General features: G+C 42.4%; 1 protein-coding gene across 1 annotated transcript in view; it reads left to right on the plus strand.

The window, feature by feature from the left end:
• NIN (ninein) overlaps positions 1–18431 on the plus strand; it is an 87277-nt gene extending 68846 nt beyond the window's left edge. The window contains exons 25-30 of the mRNA XM_038756929.1: positions 777–956; positions 2724–2873; positions 3853–3954; positions 6757–6957; positions 11979–12092; positions 15005–18431. Coding sequence (XP_038612857.1) covers positions 777–956; positions 2724–2873; positions 3853–3954; positions 6757–6957; positions 11979–12092; positions 15005–15214 — 957 coding nt within the window. The 3' untranslated portion in view covers positions 15215–18431. The remainder of the gene's footprint in view (positions 1–776; positions 957–2723; positions 2874–3852; positions 3955–6756; positions 6958–11978; positions 12093–15004) is intronic.
• The last annotated feature ends 474 nt before the right edge of the window (positions 18432–18905 follow it).

The following is an 18905-nucleotide window of genomic DNA, read 5'->3' on the forward strand; positions in this document are numbered from 1 at the left end:
TGCCTGATGCATGGCTTAAATGGATAAAGTATTTCAGTTGGGAGGAGCAAAGCCCTGCCTGTCATTTGGAAGATTTGTATTCATGGGTAGGTGACTTCTTTATAGTGAACAGGGCATTGAAACAAACCAATCCCCTGCAAATGCAAGCTATTTTTAGAAGAAATTAATAGTTTAAAAAACATGAGGCACATTTTTATGAAGGTCATGAATTTCAACCTTTTTCCATAAGTAAATGCTGGGAAAGGGAAAGTGTCTTTTAAAAATATTGATTTGATCATATTATGAGGTCACAAATTCAGTTTTGGTTTTCGGTCTAACTGAATTGTGGCTACAGGTGCATAGGTACTGTTTAATTGTAAAAAGCAAAATTGAGTAGTAAAATCTTTCAGGTCAGTAGAACATTGGCACCGCCTTGCTAAGCCAAAAAAAAAACCCAACAGTCATGAATGATTTTATACAATTTCATAGGAACTCCGTTGGCTAAAAGCCCTTTCTCTAAATTAAAGCATTCATTCCTAGAAGCTATTGAAATCAGTCACTTGCTGGGGTTGTGCCATTTGCCAATGAAGTTAACTAGAATAGTTGGACATTGTCAGAACTTTGTCATTTGTCTAAATCTTTTTTTTTTTTTTTTGGTTTCTGAAGCCAGATCTATTTAGAGGGGGAAAGGTAAATACAGATATTTCCCAGTTACCTGATAAACATAAAAATCTTTCTGAATAAAGATTATCTTCTACTTTGTGCTGAGACCTTTCTCTACAATTCTGTGTCTCTAGAACCAAGGTGTAGAACTGGCCATGGCTTCTTTGGGAGTCCAAACCCAGCAGAAGTTGCTGTCCTGGGAAGATCTGGATCAGCTCATTAAACAAGAGCAGCAGTTACTGATTCACGAGAATGAACGGCTCCAGAGTGTAGTACAGAACACCGAGGCAGAGCTAACCCATTCCCGGGAGAAGGTAACTAAGGGCATCTTCCCACTCGCAAAGTAGTGAGTGCCTCTTGCCTGGAACACCCCTCCCGTCTCATATCCCTTTTATGATATAAAAGGGATCCCTTCCTCTTTTAGATCCCCTTTTAGATCCATATCCCTTCCCCTTTTAGACTGTGAGCCCACTGCTGGGTAGGGACTGTCTCTATGTGTTGCCAATTTGTACTTCCCAAGCGCTTAGTACAGTGCTCTGCACATAGTAAGCGCTCAATAAATGCGATTGATTGATTGATTGATTGATATCAGACAGGCAGTTGCTCTCCCTACCTTCAAAGCCATACTGAAGGCACATCTCCTCCAAGCAGCCTTCCCTGACTAAGCCCTCTTCTCATCACCCTCTCTCCTTCTGCATCACCCTGACTTGCTCTTTCCATTCATCCCCACTCCCAGCCCCATGGCACTTACGTATATGCCTGTAATTTATTTATTTATGTATAGTAATGTCTGTCTCCTCCTCTAGACTCTGAGCTCGTTGTGGGCAGGGAAAGTGTCTGTTTATTGTTTTATTGTCCTCACCCAAGCGCTTAATACAGTGCTTTCACCCAGTAAGCACTCAATAAATACGATTGAATGAATGAATCAATAGTAGCCCATGAGGAGCATTGGAAATGCAGTCAGTCCTTCCACAAGGTGAGTTTTGGCTGCATGGTGTGGCAGAACTCTGTGAGGGAATTGTGAAACACTCTCCCGACAACATACATCTGTCCAGATAGATTGCGATGATTTGTCGAAAGAAATGGTCGTGCACATATAATCGGTCAAGGCGTGCAGACTGTAGCACAACTTCTCTTCGTTGCTAGGTTCGGCAAGAATGCAGCCACATGTACTAGGAGAACTAACTGTGGCAGCCTTGAAAAATATTAGAGTAGAATCAAATACATTTGTGGTAGTAAAACACCAGTCTTTTAAGTGTCAGTCCACTGACCCTAGGTTAATCTCTGTCCTGAAATGTGGATATTAGTGAAATATTTTTCATTGTCATTTAACATTAAGAATTTTTTCTTCTGAAAAGGCTGTTTATAAAATAGGAAACTTAGGAATTAAAGCATGCACAGTGGATTCATGTCGATGTCTCAGCAAAATATTCCTTTTAGTTCGTTGGTTACTGAGCCCACTCTGGAAGTGGGGCAAAATCTTACTCCAAGTTTTTAATCTAGATAATCTTGACCAATCTAGACCAAGAATGTATCTAATTGCTATCGATCAGATGCTTTTTAGTCGGTTTAGAGCAGAGTCAGTCAATTGGTGGTATTTACTGAGCCTTTACCATGTGCAAAGTACTGTACTAAGTACTTGGGAGACTACAGTAGAATAGAGTTAGTAGACACATTCCCTGTCCACAAGGAGCTTAGAGTCTAGAGGGGGAGACAGACATGAATATGGATAAATAAATTATGGATATGTACCTAAGTGCTGTGGAGTTGAGGGTGGAGTGACTGTCAAGTGCTTAAAGGGTAGCTAAAAGTGCATATGTGATGCAGAAAGGAGAGGGAATAGGGGGATGGAGGGCTTAATCGGAAAAGGCCTCTTGAAGAAAAGTACTATCGAGTACCTTTTAAATAATTGTATAGGAAGGAAGTCAGCAGGGGCAAGGATTGAAAGGATCCAGGGAAGTGTTCCGAATAAGTGAACACAAGAATAGAGAACTGCTTTTCTTCTGCTAGTCTTCATGAAAGCTTGGGAATTTACCATTTTTCATGATGGTCTTCAAGATTTCTTTTCTATTTCCGGGTAGGTCCGTCAACTGGAATCAACCATCCTTTCCCCCAAGCACCAGAAAAATCAGAATTCATCAGGCTCTGTGAAGACTGTAGAGCAAGAGAAGTTGAGCTTGAAAAGAGAGTGTGAACAGTTTCAGAAAGAGCGGTCTCCTGTTCACAGAAAGGTGAGTTTTGAAGCTGTGATGATTGTGTTGGTCTATTTTCTTTAATAAGGAAGTTGTGTGTGTGTGTGTGTGTGTGTGTGTGTGTGTGTGTGTGTGTGTGTGTGTGTGTGTGTGTGTGTGTTTCTGGGTTCAGGATGCTACCCTGACCGTGTTGCTTCAGTAACAGCCAATTTACTCAGGTTGTACGTCTAGCTCTTTCAAAAGAAATTTTTCACAGCTAGAGCTGTGGAGATTCATTGTTGATGAACATTAACAATTCCATTATTTTTGTCATCATTGAATTGCACTTAATGATAGCTAGCCAAATAGAGCCTGAAAAGACAGGGCCCAAACCCAAGAGGGTATTGTCAGGGGCAGTGGGAGACTTTTCAACCTAGGAACTGTACAGACCAAAATAATAGCAATATGGAGAGAGTTGTACTTTATTTGGAAATACTATAGTGGGTATTTATTAACCAAAATAAGAAATTGCTTCACTGTGGGACCTCCTCAATTTCATGTAAATTGCCCATCTTCGCAAATATCTGCTGTAGTTTAGGTTTTAAGCTCTTTGAGGGGCTCTGTTGTGCCTCGTACCAAGTTCTACATACAGCTGCTGGGTAAATGCTGATGGTGATATAATAGGTTAGTGTCAAAAGTATGTAATTTGATAGAGAAAAACTTTTGCAAATCTTAAATTCAGCTTTGTTCTTAGAATTATTTTTGCTCTTAAATAAATTCTGACCTTATTTGTCTGTAGACATGTTTTGGCAGTCGGTTTCTTAATCATCAATGGTATTTGAGTGCTTACTATGTGCCGAGCACTGTACTACAGAAATAGCAGACGTGGTACCTGCCCATAAAGTAACAAAACGTATCAGGTTGTACAACTGAACAACTAGTTTCTAATGGACTACTGAAACTGATGGTTAGTGGAAATGTGTTTGAAATTTACTGAAGCGGGTGAAACCAGACTTAAGAAATATTTTTCTCCCAAAAGGTCAATCAGGTGAATGCCCTTGAACATGAATTGGAAACCATTCATTTGGAAAATGAAGGTCTAAAGAAGAAGCAAGTGAAACTGGATGAGCAGCTGGTGGAGGTAGGCCTGAAAACAAATCAGTCAATCAGTGGAATTCATTGAGCACTTCCTGGGTGCAGAGCACTATACTAAGTGCTTGTACAATATAACCGAGTTGGTAGACCTGTTTCCTGCCCATAAGGAGCTTACAGTCTAGAGGGGGAATATTTTGGCTACCAGAAATGATCTATTGCCAGGAAACTCGCTAGTCCACCATTTGGACTGCGTCTAGTTTCAGGCAGTCCACCTGTTCACCACCCAGCCCTCGAGGTGCACGGGACACCTATCATGTCATGCTGCGGGCACACGTAACTTGATGACACTATATGCAGATTTTGCAGGATAGTATTTTTCGATTGCTACCCAGAACCCCGGCTAGTTTGGATCCCAATCTACGCCCCGCCGACGGACCACTTCCAACCCGTTGCTATGCCGCACGGCCTTTCTTGAGAGAAGTCTTGCGGACACCATCTTTAAAAAGGACTGGATGGCCACTGTCTTTGGATGGTCCCACATGGATCCTTCCTGAGGCAATGGCTAACTAGTCTACTAATAACTGTGGGATTTGTTGAGTGCTTACTGCATGCCAAACACTGTGTTAATCATTGTGGTAGAAGTAATGCAATCACAAGCCGACCCTGATTTGGGCTTTGTGTTGTGAAGCAGTAAAGTAGGCCAACTCAAACTGGGATTCAAGCTGAATTCCTATGGATAGACTACTTCGGTTTATTGACTCTCTTGTCAATTGATAAAAGTAAATGAAAGAATCCTTGTCACCTAGGAAAATGGGCTGTAGAATTAGGAAGGAAGAAGTGGAAAAGACTGGAATGTGTGACGAGATGCTTAAACATCTCTTCTGGTTTCACGAGAACAGATGAAATTACAGGTATCTTTGTGTAGAATATGTCTGTTCAGAAAAAGATAAACCTGAACTTTCTGAGCAGTGTGCCCTGGGAAATATCAAATAAAGTAACAGTCAAGCTCTTGGCTGGTTATTTCCCAGAAGATGTGGAAGTGGAGACTCCATTCTTAGCCCGCACAAAGCTCTTGCTGCCCACTTTGGAAACTCAGTGAACCCGTGTGTCGTAGCAGGCAACTTATGTTTCATATCTAATAAAATGTGAACTCTTTCCTGCACTTCAGCTTTTCCAGTATATGTGATCTAGAAAAATAACTCACCTGACACTTCTTTCTCTCGTTTCTAATAATCCCTGTACCTTTCTCATGATGTTCTCCTTTTGTTTGTGGCTAACCCGGGCCTAGAGTTCAGTTGGATCTAGCAGAGAAGGGCACAGTTCTCTCTCTGAGATAGTGTGCGAAGGTAGAACGCGTCTATGCTTTTCATTCTACCCCCATAGCATGAAGATATTTCATTTTTATTCTAGTCACCGTTTTTATTGCCTTGTAACTGCTGATGAATCATTTATTCAGATTAGAGTCACTATTCATTTTCCTTTAGCTGTGGAAATAGTCGTTTGGTTTGGATTCTTGTAGTATTGACCTCTTTCAAGTCCCAATACATACTACAGACATCGCAAGTAACATAATAACCCTAAATTGCCGGCTTTCATCCCAGGAGAAAATGGCAAATTTCCTGACTTTCTGCATAGAAAAGGATGCCGAATGGAGCGCTTTCGTTGAGTCAGAGCTTCCGGAAATGAATAGTGGTTCTGAAATTTCATGCTTGTGTTTTATAACGGCCGTGCATTTTCCTTGAGAAACAGAGTGCTTCCTCTCTCTATTAATAGCTGATTGATTTTGCATGCCTTTCATCCAACCCTAGTGTCTGTTGAATAGCTAACCAGAACTGAGGTGGCATGCGTCACCTACTGTAGCGGAACTTTCTCTTCCTCCCCAACATCACCATTTGCATGTTGATATGCATTCGTCTTCTCTTCATCTTCAGTTTCACAGCCCTCTGCCCTCCCAGCGGCCTTTAATGTTAGGTCCTCTCTGTCCCATTTCTCCAGAAATATCTGTCATCGTTTTGGTTAGTATGAAGGCTTAATCGTGGGTCTGGTAGACGTGCACTGCTGTTCTACAGAGTAGGTCTGACACGGACACAGACACGGAGCTGGTGGTTCCAGAAGAGGCAGGCCCTGATACTTCGGGGAAAGTTAAAGGAAGAAGCTTCCCAACGGATGCAGCCTCCCCAAAATTGAAAAATGAAGGCTGACATCATTGATCACACCATTCTAAGGGAAAGACTTGGCTTAAGAGTTGGGGGAAATTAATATTTTGGAAGCCACCAGTTAGAGATCAAGGCATCCTTAAATGAGAGTGCGATTTTTTTTCTTTACGAGAGTTTAAAAACTAATTTCAAAAAAAAAAAACCTTTCGGAAGAGCTACATACTCAAGGGCGATCAATTCTTTTTATTAAGCACTGCACTAAACACTTGGGAGAGTATAGTAGAATTAGTTGATCTACTCCCTGCCCTCAACTATTTATTGAGTGCTTACTGTGTGCAGAGCACTGTACTAAGTTCTTGGGAGAGTACACTACAACAATAAACAGACACAGTCCCTGCCCACAACAAGCTTACAGTCTAGAGGGGATTTATCTCCTCCCCTAAAAAATCCTTTAGTCAGATTTGAAAAGAAACCCCAGCAAGACCATCCTGCTGGCATATTGCACCTCATATTGGTAATTCTGAAATGCTGACAGGGAACACACATGTCCTCCAGAGAACACCCCATTCCATCCGTGTGCCCATGCTATTGGCCCGGGGCTCTCCTGGGACCCCAGGACGTATTAACCCACCCTGCCTTGGGACTGGTCAGCAGCTTGGAACCTGACGGGGGGCTTTCGGCCTTGTGTCCAGATGCAACACTCGAGGTCCGGTGTGACGCTTAGCCCGCCCCAGACGTGTCGGGAACCGCAGCCGCTCCAGCCCCCGGCCTGCCCGACGGTGCTCAGGGAGCAGTTTCTGCAGCTTCAGCAGCAGCTGGCGCAGGCAGAGAGGAGGAATCAGCGCCTGCAAGAGGAACTTGAAAACAGGACCCCCGAAGCCAACACGCCACAGGTACGAACAGGGCCTCTTTCCTGACAAGTGGGGGCCACGGAACCCCTGCCTGGAACTGTGAGCTCAGGAGACATTTTCTTCTGGTCAGGTCGGACGTTCCTAAACGAGAGCTCCAAGTGACCCGTTCCAGTCACCCGTTGTTGCTTCCTGGCTGTTAGGGTTCCCACCTCACCATACTACCGCCATTGTTGGTACTGCTAATCAATCTATCTATGGTATTTATCGAGCACTTTACTATGTGCGGAGCACTGGACTAAGCGCTTGGGAGAGTACAGTACAACATAATTAGCAGACACGTTCCCCGCCCGTAACGAGCTTGCAGTCTAGAAGATTGCTAGCTATGTGTGGATGATGACTGTGAGCCCGCTGTTGGGTAGGGACTGTCTCTATATGTTGCCAACTTGTACTTCCCAAGCACTTAGTACAGTGCTCTGCACACAGTAAGCGCTCAATAAATACGATTGAATTAATGAATGATGACAAGACCGACATTAATATAGAAATCCGTGACTGTTAGGCTTTTTTAAAAAGGGTGCTTTGTTTTTCTTTAAAGTGGAAGGAAAAAAAACATTATAACAGTGATGGTACTTAAGGGCTTAATATGTGCCAAGCACTGTGCTAAAACGCCGGGGTAGATAAACTCACAATCAGATTAGAACTCACAATCAGATTAGACACAACTTCAGTCCCACATGGATAATAATAATAATAATAATGATGGCATTTATGAAGCGCTTACTATGTGCAAAGCACTGTTCTAAGTGCTGGGGATGTTACAAGGTGATCAGGTTGTCCCGCGTGGGGCTCACAGTCTCAATCCCCATTTTACAGATGAGGTAACGGAGGCACAGAGAAGTTAAGTGACTTGCCCAGAGTCACACAGCTGACATCTTACAGTCTCAAGTTAGAAACGATGAAACATAAGCCTTAGTCGAAAACAAACACTGCAAGACAAAAGCAGAGTGAGCTTTTTTTTTTTGATGGGAATATTGCTGTGTTCAGGTGACTTAGATAAGTATAAACTGAGGCTGTTCCTAAATCCGAAGTCAGGAGATTTGTGGAGGGTAAAAAGATGAATCAGGTGGAGTCATCACATTCTAGGTCTAAAGGAATAGCCTCCCCACATCCATCTGGCGTTCAGCAAGGCCGCACCACTTGTGTCTTCTCATTTCCAAAACTCCCAGCAAACCTCTGCTCACCTTGCTGACGAGGGCTATTGGTTCTTCAGTGGGCATGGCCATTGAAAAATCCTGCCCAAGGAAGGTGAAGAGACCCTTCCCCCTGGGAAAAACACACGGGGTGAGGAAAATGGTGACGCTGTCGTTACTCTCCAACATGTCCTTTGTGCAAGGTCAGATGAGCTTGCCCTGCAAACACTTCAGTCACTTACTTGAGCACTTACTGTGTGCAGAGTACCTCATACTAAGGCATATCCTCATGATGCCAAGCCCTGAAGGGAGTATTGAGGGCCAGGCCTCCTGGGAATTGGCCCTCTTATCTGATATGGGCCACTGGAGAATGAACAAAGGGAGTTTGGCAGCCAGTCATTGCTTCCTTTCACCCCAGTCAGACTATGACATTTATTGAGCACTTAGCACTGAGCACTTGGAAGAGTACAGTTCAGTAGAGTTAATAGATATGGTCCCTGCCCACAAGGCAGGGACTGTGTCCGTTTACTGTTATTTTGTACTCTCCCAAGCGCTTATAGTATAGTGCTGTGCACACAGCAAGTGCTTAGTAAATATGATTGACTGACAACGATCTTAGAGGGGGAGAGACATTAAAAGAAATTACAGATTGGGTTGACCATCCCCAAGGCCACTGTGGAGTTGACCAATGCCCAGGAAGGTAGCCTGACACCTGCCTTCAGCAGAAAAATAATTGAAATGCCTAAAGAAATCTTAAGCCTGAGGTAATTTTTTAAAAAGGCAGCGATGTTAAATGTAGAAAACTAACTTTGGCTGTACATTTGTTCTCGTTTGTCACTAAACTGGATTATGGGAGGAAACGTTTGACTCCTAAAGCCACAGCAGAGAGCAAAGTGACTGTGATAGTCACTGAGTAATAAATTCAGCGGATCCCAACTCAGCCTTCAAAAGCGTTGGGACGTCGAAGGGAAATGTGTCTCCAGAGCAATAGCATTTAATGACACGCTTGCTGCAGAGTTTATGGGTGGAGAGCGAGAAAGGCCTGAGGACCATTTTCAGCATACCAAATGTGGGAAAATACACATCTGCCTTGCTCGGTTTGGCCTGTCTTTGCTTGGCCTTCCTAATCCGTTTGCTCCGTCAGTCCGCCGAGGGGTGGCATGGAAGGGTGGTCTGGCTGGTACTACCCCAGCTTCTACTGTCCAGCGCTTAGAACAGTGCTTGGCACATAGTAAGTGCTTAACAAATACCAACATTATTATTAGTACTGTAGTGCTGTCGCCAGCCCAACAGCTTACCCAACTGCAGAGGGGCGGGCAGGCGGGTGGAGATGGAGCTTCCTGGAATTTTCTGCCCAGGGGCTCTGTCCTGCCTCTGCCATCCTACTGATGCCCCTGCTGCACCCTCTAGTAATAATAATAATAATAATAATAATAATAATAATAATAATAATAATAATGTTGGTATTTGTTAAGTGCTTACTGTGTGCCAAGCACTGTTCTAAGCGCTGACTGTTCTAAGAGCTGGTAGACTTACCAAAAGCTTCTTAATCAGAGCTTACTCTTCAGTACCGATTCTAGGACCTTTGTGTGTAAATGCCATATTTGGGTTTTCTGAGAAAAAAAATCTCTTTGGGGTGATTGCCTCTTGGTTACAACCTTTTTCCGCTTCAGCGTACACATTAGTACCCACACAAATTGGTCAGCCTCTCATCCTACCCTTGGAATCTGTGTTTCATCGGCACTTGACTAAATCCATTCACTTTAATTCCCAAAAGTTGATTATTATTATTATTTTAATCAAAGTTAAATGGGTGAGAAAAACCTTTTTAATTCACCGCTGGTGAGCTAAAAATCTTTAAAAAAAAATTGAAGGTGTTTGTTTTTGGTTTTTCTAAGTGAGAAGACTGCTTAACCCATTGACTAGAACTGTAATGTGGTGTACTTTTCTCATAAGCAAACGTACCAATCTCGTCATCAGCCCTCCTTGCTTTTGTAACCAGCTCCCCAAGTCCATCTTTTCCCCGACCAAAAAAAAATCCCAGCAAAAAAGCCTGAAAATTGATTTACTCCAGTTACGTATCCTCTTACAAAAAAAGTGCTGTAAACTTGCTTGCAGCACTGTACTAAAGTACTACCATATGGAATTTGTCAAGGCAGCCTAAGAGATTTTGCCGAGTGGGCGAAAAAAAATCAAAACTTTGAGTTTCCAGTCACTTGGCACCTTTATATCAACTTAAAGCTAAGTACCACTCTCGACTAGTGGCGTGGTGTCAGCCGGGTAGCTTAATATGTAAAATGGCCTTCGTCTTCCTTGCTTGCACTTCTGAATAACATTTGGGTGATGAAAGTGTGAATGGAGACTGCCAAAATCCAGCCTTGATCTCAGGGTGAAGTGAACCACTTGCCTCCTTTCTCTAGGCCTTGTTACCGGAGCAGCGATCAGTGCATGCAGATTCCTACAGAAGGATTGGGCGGCTGTGAAAACGTGGCTTCTCGCCAGTGCTCTCGTGCCCATGAGTAGCTCAAACATCCCCACGTTCACCCATGCTCACATACACGGACATGCAAAAACACACACACACACATACACTCTCTCTCTCTCTCACCCGCCCTGTCCACATGACCTAAGTTAAATGTTTCTGAGCTTACAATTGTTGAGCTTTTTTTAAAATTATTGTCGTCTGTCCTGAGCCCTGCAGTATTATGTCTTGTCGTATTTATTTGGCGAGTGAGATTTTGTGAACCGAATTCACAAATTCTACTGTCAGCTTGTTACAAGTCGTGATTATTTATGCTATTTAAAGAGTGTTTATGTGGATCTGTGTTGAAAGGACATATGCTATATATTTTCTCATTCCATATATATATGTATGTTACAACACTTTTTAAGGTACTAATTTTATATATGGAATTTGAAGAAAATCAGGGTTATTTGTACTGTTTTGTACGAGGTGTATAATACTTCTTGCTGGGGGAAAAAGGACATTTTTGATAAATAAAAGATCTTTAAAATACATTGGGTTTCCTTTGGTGTCCTCTTAATTTTCTTGTCATATTACCACCCTATTTGAATTCTTCTACTTTAACTTATAACTTTGACAAGTTTTTCTATTTAAGCATATGTGGTTGAGTTAAAACAGTAGTAGTAGAAATTAAGGCCTACCTCTCTGTAATTTATTTGTTAGCCTTAGGCTCTTAAAATATGAAACTTTCTTTTAGTTTTGTTCTCCTGACCAAAATGGCCCCTTTATGATCCAATTCTATTTACTTTTAACCTGTTCTCTGCTGTTCCTCCTGAATAAAATATGAAATGGGGAGGGGAACATCTCTATTTGGTTCTTAGAGGTGTCTTTAAAATCTAAGGATATTGAAAAGTTAACACCTAGGACAGAGCCCCCCAGCACCACTGCTCATGGCAGAGGGAAGTGGAGGGAGGGCTCAGATTCCCACATCAGGGATTTCACGATCCTCATGCGGCCCCCTCCCACCTTCGCTTGTCAGCTTTCAGCCAATGTGGCAGCATAATTTACTTTGGAGTTCGATTTCCTTTATCGGAAGAAATAGAGACAGGAAAGGGAATCTTGTTTTCAGTTATGGGATTTTAAGGCCTTTTAAAATCTCGACGGAAGTGTAGCAACCCAGGTAAGAACACTTCATTTTATTTTTCAACCATGACTTTTCTTTCGACAGTATGGCCCGTCTAATGTGAATGACTGGTAGAGTGGGATGTCCATCTCAGCCTTTGGATCCACTTGCATTTGTGGACTTGCCTCCCTTCCCCAGATGGATGTCTTCTGAGCAGAGAGAGCGTGTGATATGTGCTCTCTGGGACTTGACTTTCATGTTAACAGGAATGCACTTTCTTCTTCAGGGGAGCCAGCAGCAGCTAGTGAAGGACATGGAGGAACGCATGCTTGAAGTTGAACAGAAATTAAAACTAGTGAAAAGACTTCTTCAGGAGAAAGTGAATCAACTAAAAGAACAAGTGAGCCAGCTTTTCTGTCTCCCTTTCCCCCTTCTGTCTCTGTGTCAACCTATCCACCGTCTATGTCTAATAATTTGGGGCTGAAAGCTTGTGAATCCTTTTAGGGCTCTCTGATTCAAAATCCCAAGGATCAGCGAGGTGATCGTGTTTACAGTTATCACTGTAAGGAATTTTGGAGAAGGAACTTTTTTGATGGTATTTAATGCTTACTATGTGCCAGGTACTGAACTAAGCTCTGGAGCGGAAACGAGATAATTGAGTTGGACTCAGTCTCACTTAGGACTCACAGTGTAATCCCCATTTTACAGATGAGGCAGCTGAGGCATAGAGAAGTTGTGACTTGCCCAAGGTCACACAGCAGACAAGTGGCAGAGCCTGGATTCGAACTCAGGTCCTCTGACTTCTAAACCAATACTCATTCCACTAGGCCATGCTGCTTCTCTGTTATTAAGAAGCAGGCTTTTCTATTATTAAGAAAAGATGAATTTGCTTTTGAAAAGATTCTGTTTTCCAAAGTTCTTCAGATTTAAACCAACCACTGTTAGCCAGCACTGCTAAAATGACACTTGAGTCCCCAGCCTCCTGATGATGATAATAATAGTAATAATAATAATGGCATTTATTAAGCACTTACTATGTGCAAATCACTGTTCTAAGTGCGGGATTGTCACCAGAGCACTGAATTATATCAGATGTGTTGTTTATATAATTATATTTCTATAATTAATTGCTTACTTTTGTTTTTATCCTTTTTGCCTATGCTTTCTTTTTCACTTCTTATATACTTGGCAAATGATGTCCACTTATCTTCCCCATTAGACTGTAAGCACCTCAAGGGCATGTCCCAAAGCACCTAATAGGCGCTCAGTAAATGCTGTTGGTGGTGATGGTGGCATGGATACGGAACGTTTCTGGTGAGGTTCATTGGACATCTTAGTTTGTTATTATTGGTGTTGTCTGGGCAAGTAGGAAAAATTACACTGGGTATACTATCAGGATATGAAATATTCTTAAAATATACCATCACATCTTTTTGTCTGGCATCTAGGCTGTACAGCCATCCTAATTACCAGTCTCAGAGGCCATTTTTTTTTAATTGTAAGGGCAGGTTTTTTCAGGTGAGTTTGTTGGGGGGGTTAGGGGGAGACTGGGAGGGGGATGGCTTCAAAGAGCAAAAGGCTCAGAAAATCACCATCTGGGGCCTTTCCAGCCCTGATTGGAAACTCTCGGGGCTTCGGAAGCAGTGTGGCCTAATGGAAAGAACACAGGTGTGGGAGCTGGAGGACCTGGGTTCTAATCCCAGCTCTGTCACTTGCCCGTTGTGTGGCCCTGGGCGAGTCACCAACTTTTCTGTCCCTGTTTTCTCATCTGTAAAACGGGGACTCACTACCTATTCTCCCTCTTACTTAGGTTGGTAGCTCCAGGCGGGACAGGGACGGTATCCGATCTGATTATCTTGTATCTTCCTCAGCACTCGGCACACATAGTAGCGTTTAACAAATACTGTTATTATCATTAGTATTATTATTATTAGAGACTTGGGGTAAGCTAGTCTGTAAGTCCAGCTCAAACAGCCGTGAGGACCATCGCCCCCTCTTCCCTGTAACAGTGGGCACCAGAGCTTCAGCCTCAGAAGGTACATTGGGCAGATTCTGAGACCTGAGCCAGAAGGTGACTTCATAGAAATCCTACTTTTTACAACCCCTCCCAGCCTAATCAACCAAGCGGGGGCTACTGAAACCCCTCTCACTGCTCTAGCTCCCAAAAGTGCACTTGGGAGAGCCTAGGGTGAGCTGTCTAGAATCAGGACAGTGGGGTTTTCTGGCTCGGGGGGGCACGTTCCAGGAGAGAAGCAGTGTTGCCTAGTGGATAGAGCACAGGCCTGGAGTCAGAAGGTCATGGGTTCTAATCCCGGCTCCTCCACTTGTCTGCTGTGTGACCTTGGGCAAGTCACTTTATTTCTCTGGGCCTCAGTTACCTCATCTGTAAAATGGGGATTGAGACTGTGAGCCCCGTGTGAGACAGGGACTGTGTCCAACCCGATTTGCTTGTATCCAGCCCAGCCTGGCACATAGAAAGCACTTAATGAATACCATTATTATTATTATTATTGGGAAACTGAATCACCAGTGCCACTCATGCAACTGAGAGTAGGGATCATGGCACTCAATGGTCGGTCCCATGGTTTCCTTAGCAACGGACCCCTGCTGTGAGAGCCACCCAGGCCACCCTGGGCAGTGCATACAGGATACAGAGCCCCCTTTGGGATCTGATTCACTTGTATCTCTCCCAGTGCTTAGTCCAGTGCTTGGCACATATTAAGTGGCTAACAACTACTACCACAGTTATAATGATTACAGGTGGTAACATTCATGCAGCTTCTAGATAGTCAGTGACCAGCTGCTCCATATGCCGCTGTTTAGAAAAACAGAAGAAACTTCATTGTGTAGGTGTTAAAAAAAACAAAGCCCCGAGGTGGTGGTGGAGGCAATTATATTTGTACCCAAAGTATCTGCCGACTCTGAAAGAGAACTTGTGTTTTTTTAACCACAGGTTTCTTCCACAGGCTCAAAAACAAAATGTACAGTTGGTGACTAAGACCTCAAAGTAAATTTTGAGTCTTGAAATAGCATAGGGAGAAAATGCTTAATTATCTTCACTTGTTCCATGCCCCAACTAGCAAAATTTGTGGCTGCTCTGAGTTCTTCTATAGAGTCAGCTATAAGCAGGATGGGTAGCATGAGGCAGAAATGACCAAATTGCAGTATTTATATTAGAAACTCTGGCAGCTATCAGCATCTCCTAGTCCCGGAATATATTATGGATGGAGGTGGTTTGTTTTTACAGCATATCGGGGACTGGTACCAAAACCCCGAGCTTGAAAGATGTTCTCTTTCTGATTCTTTTTCTAGCTTTCCAAGAACACTAAAGCAGATGAAATGGTGAAGGATCTTTATGTTGAAAATGCCCAGCTGTTGAAAGCCTTGGAAATGACCGAGCAGCGGCAGAAAACAGCGGAGAAAAAAAACTACCTTCTGGAGGAAAAGATCGCGAGTCTCAGTAATATCGTCAGGAACCTGACGCCGACCCCCCTAACTCCCAGCCTCCCCGTGAGGACATAACTGAGCCAAAGGATGCGCACGAGCCATGCACTTTGAGATGCTAGCATTTCAGCATTTGTCTGTCTTTCCTCCTCTGTGTTTTGGACATGGGTGCTAACTTTTCACTTTGACCACGGGGGTGGAACGGGGGCTGAGATTTTGCGGGGAAGGGAAAAGGGTGGGATGCACAAAGACTGTGAGGGGGACAGGTTTCGAGGACATAGTAGTCCAGAAAAGCCAATTATATTGGGTCCTTTAAGCCCTGAGTGACACCTCTCTGATCTTGCTAGAGGCCTGGCACGAGTGATTCAGGGTCTGCAGCTCAGACTGTCGAGGGATCATCTACGACTCTTGGACCCTTTTAAGAGTCTTTTAAGTGAAAGTTGTTGGAAATAAACTCCAACGTCACGCTTCCGGGAACAGATTTTAGCGTCCCCCTTGAAGTGGGCTGTTTTAACCTGTTTTAGATAAGCAGACCTCTTTGGGAACTGTGGGGAAAAAAAGTGTTTTTCTATGTAATTTAATTTATGTCTAAACTCTGAATCCACTGAAAAGAATTACTGTGGAATATTGGGTTTGTATAAACTGTAGCCAAATCTAGACTCTTCCCCACCCTAGTCTTTTATAGTAAAGATTCTTTTAATATGTGCCAATTAGTGTTTCTCTCAGTCATGTATTTTGTTTTAGGTATTGAAATCTGTTCATGGATAGGAGTGATTTCTTATTTATTGGAAAACAGAACTTCATCTGTTTCCTGTACCTGTAAATTGTAAACTAACTGTATATTTTCCACCTACTTATTCACTTAGTGTTATTCTTTTTAATAGAGTTTCCTGGAAAAAGTGAGTACCTAGGATACTGTCTACAAACTCTCCTGTCAAATATTACGACTTTAGAAATGCCACATCTGGTAACAGTACAACTAAGTCATAAAATTTAAGTCATTTCGGTAGTAATAGTACTTATTACACACTTGCTGTGTGCAGGGCACTGTACTAAGCGCTGGATGAGAGCACGTAGATGGGAGCTCAGAGTAAAAACAAGGCTCACAATCTAAAATTTTCAAATGCAGTAGTACATTTTACTTTTTACGAATGAAGTCTCATTTCTTTTCTCCCGTCAATCGGTGATATTTATTGAGCACTTATTGTGTGCAGAACACTGTACTGAGTGATTTGGAGAGTACAAAGCAATAGAATTGGTAGGCAACATCCCTACCCCCATGGAGCTAACAGGAAGGAAGAGGGAATTGTTTTTATTTAGCTAAAACCACTTCTTGAATCATTGAAAGCTATAAGCACAGCACTGAAATTAATCACTGGGCTAAAGCACTACTCTTGAATGTTAGGTAAGACTTCTTTTTCTCCGTCTCCAGGGTCAGAGCCTTTCTAAACTGGACCATCCTCAGAAACTCAGGGAGCGATTCCTTTAACTGATTTCCTAAAATTACCACCTGCCAGATTTTTTCATTTTTGTTACTCCCAAGAAAGTAATTCCTCCTCACAAATGTTAAATGTACAAATAGAATTGCAATGTATATAAAATCTAATTAGCCTATTTATTTGTGGGGTGTATGGGTGTATGAATGTGCGTATGTCTGCGGTGCTCTGAGAGAATTTTTGTTTTTCCATTTCAGTGAATTTTTAAGTGCTCCCAAAGAGCCTTACTTCAGTCACCTTGGGGAGGGAAGACCGCGTATACCCATGGAGCAGAAATAATCCCGATTTATTGAGCACCAGCTGTTCTAAACAGCTAGGGCAGGCCAAACTATACAGCATCCTAATGTGCCTCAGATCTGATCAGATGATGCTCGGGGTGGAAAAGAGGAACCATTTAGTTTCTCTGCTGCAAGCTGGTCCCTTTGAAACAAAGGAATGCCAAGTAGGAACTGTTTTTATAGGATGACATATGTTAGACTCCTCAAATTGGGTCTGCAGGATGTCTCAGTGATGAGACGCAAATTCTTTCAGGTACTGTGTGAACTGCCAATATGTTCTCTTTTTATGTGTTTTGAACTCTTCCAAATATTCTAATTGTTTTTGTAGGGGTGCCATTGGGCTGGGAGAAATAATCAGTTTTATATAGACCAGAGAAGGGAATTGCCAACCATCTGTTACTCCGTGGGCTACCTGTAGGATAAATGCAGCAACTGCTTGGAAAGTCATATTGAAGCAGTAGAGCCGCTATCTATTAAACACACGGATTTGCATTTGTGCATAGTTCACTGGATGTCTTAAAACCGAAAATGAAAATAAGAACAGAACATGGTTGGTGTGAGTCCGTGGGAATCACGGTAGTTGTAACTCTCACTTTGAGACCGAGCCTAATATAGACACAAAGAAAGTATTGTTGCTTACCCAGGTTTCACCTAGAAAATCGTAGGATAACTATTCGCTCCGTTCCCCACTAAAATACTGCTAAACTGCAGGTAATGAAAATGAAATCTCAGTAGAATCTGGACTGGTAGTTCCTCTTCAGCTTTATATTGCCAATTGGAGTAAAGCAAAAACCTCAACGTGGTTAATGTTATTAAAACAGTAAAATGCACTTGAGCTAAATTATTCATTGTTGAATTATTTTCCACAGGTTTGTGACGAGAGATTGACTGGCTTTAAAAATTGGTGTTTTTAAACAGTTTCTGGAGTGGAGCAAATTTCATTTCATTCATTTTGAAACCTGGTTTTTGTTTACAGGCTTTTGTGTGGCGGCTGTGAAATATTCACAGGGTAATAGCTGTGGTTACAAGCATGGCATATCCATAATTTGTTAAAAGTACAAGCTGTCAGTTTCCCTTTTGAGAACCAAAGATTTTTTTTTCTTAAAGCCTTAGGGGTTAATAATCTTCACTTTTCATAACATTTAAATATAGCATCCAGTGGTATATGTAGTCTGATCTAACTGGAAAGTCGTTCTTTGTATAACTGTTTAATCTAACATCACAGCTTCTTGGGTAAAAGAAATCAAGCTTCAGTTTTAAGAGACCAACGTACTCAACTGAATAAAACTAAAACTGAGGCCCATGAAACTTTCTTTCCTCAAAGCAAGTTGGACAGTCAGGGATTGGCCTAAATTTGCTGTTTTTTTGTTTTTGTTTTTGTCTTTAGCATGAAAGGCAGAGGGTTGGCCTGATTGCTCTCTAGCAGGATGGTGATGGTTAATAGTATTTATTACGTGTAGACTGTGTGCCAAACACTGGACTAAGGGCTTGGGAGAACACAATTAAGAGATTCAATCCTTACCATCAAGGAGTTTACAATCTAATGGAGGAGGCAGTCCCACACAAGCCATTGACAGAGAGAAGGGGAGAGAGAATTCCAAACTCAAAGGAAGGTGCTCAGTGTCTTTCCCATTGCCCAGCTGAGTTAGCCATAGTTTAGAGCCAGCAATTATATTCTGAGAATCAGTGTAAATTACCTGAGGAATTTCCTTTCCCATTGCCCAGCTGAGTTAGCCATAGTTTAGAGCCAGCAACTATATTCTGAGAATCAGTGTAAATTGCCAGATGAATTTCCAGTCTCTAAGACATTCCAAGCTTCCACGGTTTTAAAGAAACTATAATTCAGAACAGCTGTGGCTTCACAAAAAGTCATAAAACTGGATTGTTTTCTCAGTGTCCCCAAGCAGAAAAAGTGAATCAGCATCTCCATTCTTCTTTTACGAAGTCCAGAATCCAATTTAAATTGAGGAATTCATTTTAAATTGACACTCTTAA

The sequence above is a fragment of the Tachyglossus aculeatus genome, chromosome 14 (genome assembly GCF_015852505.1).
Source record: "Tachyglossus aculeatus isolate mTacAcu1 chromosome 14, mTacAcu1.pri, whole genome shotgun sequence".
Lineage (NCBI taxonomy): Eukaryota > Metazoa > Chordata > Mammalia > Monotremata > Tachyglossidae > Tachyglossus > Tachyglossus aculeatus.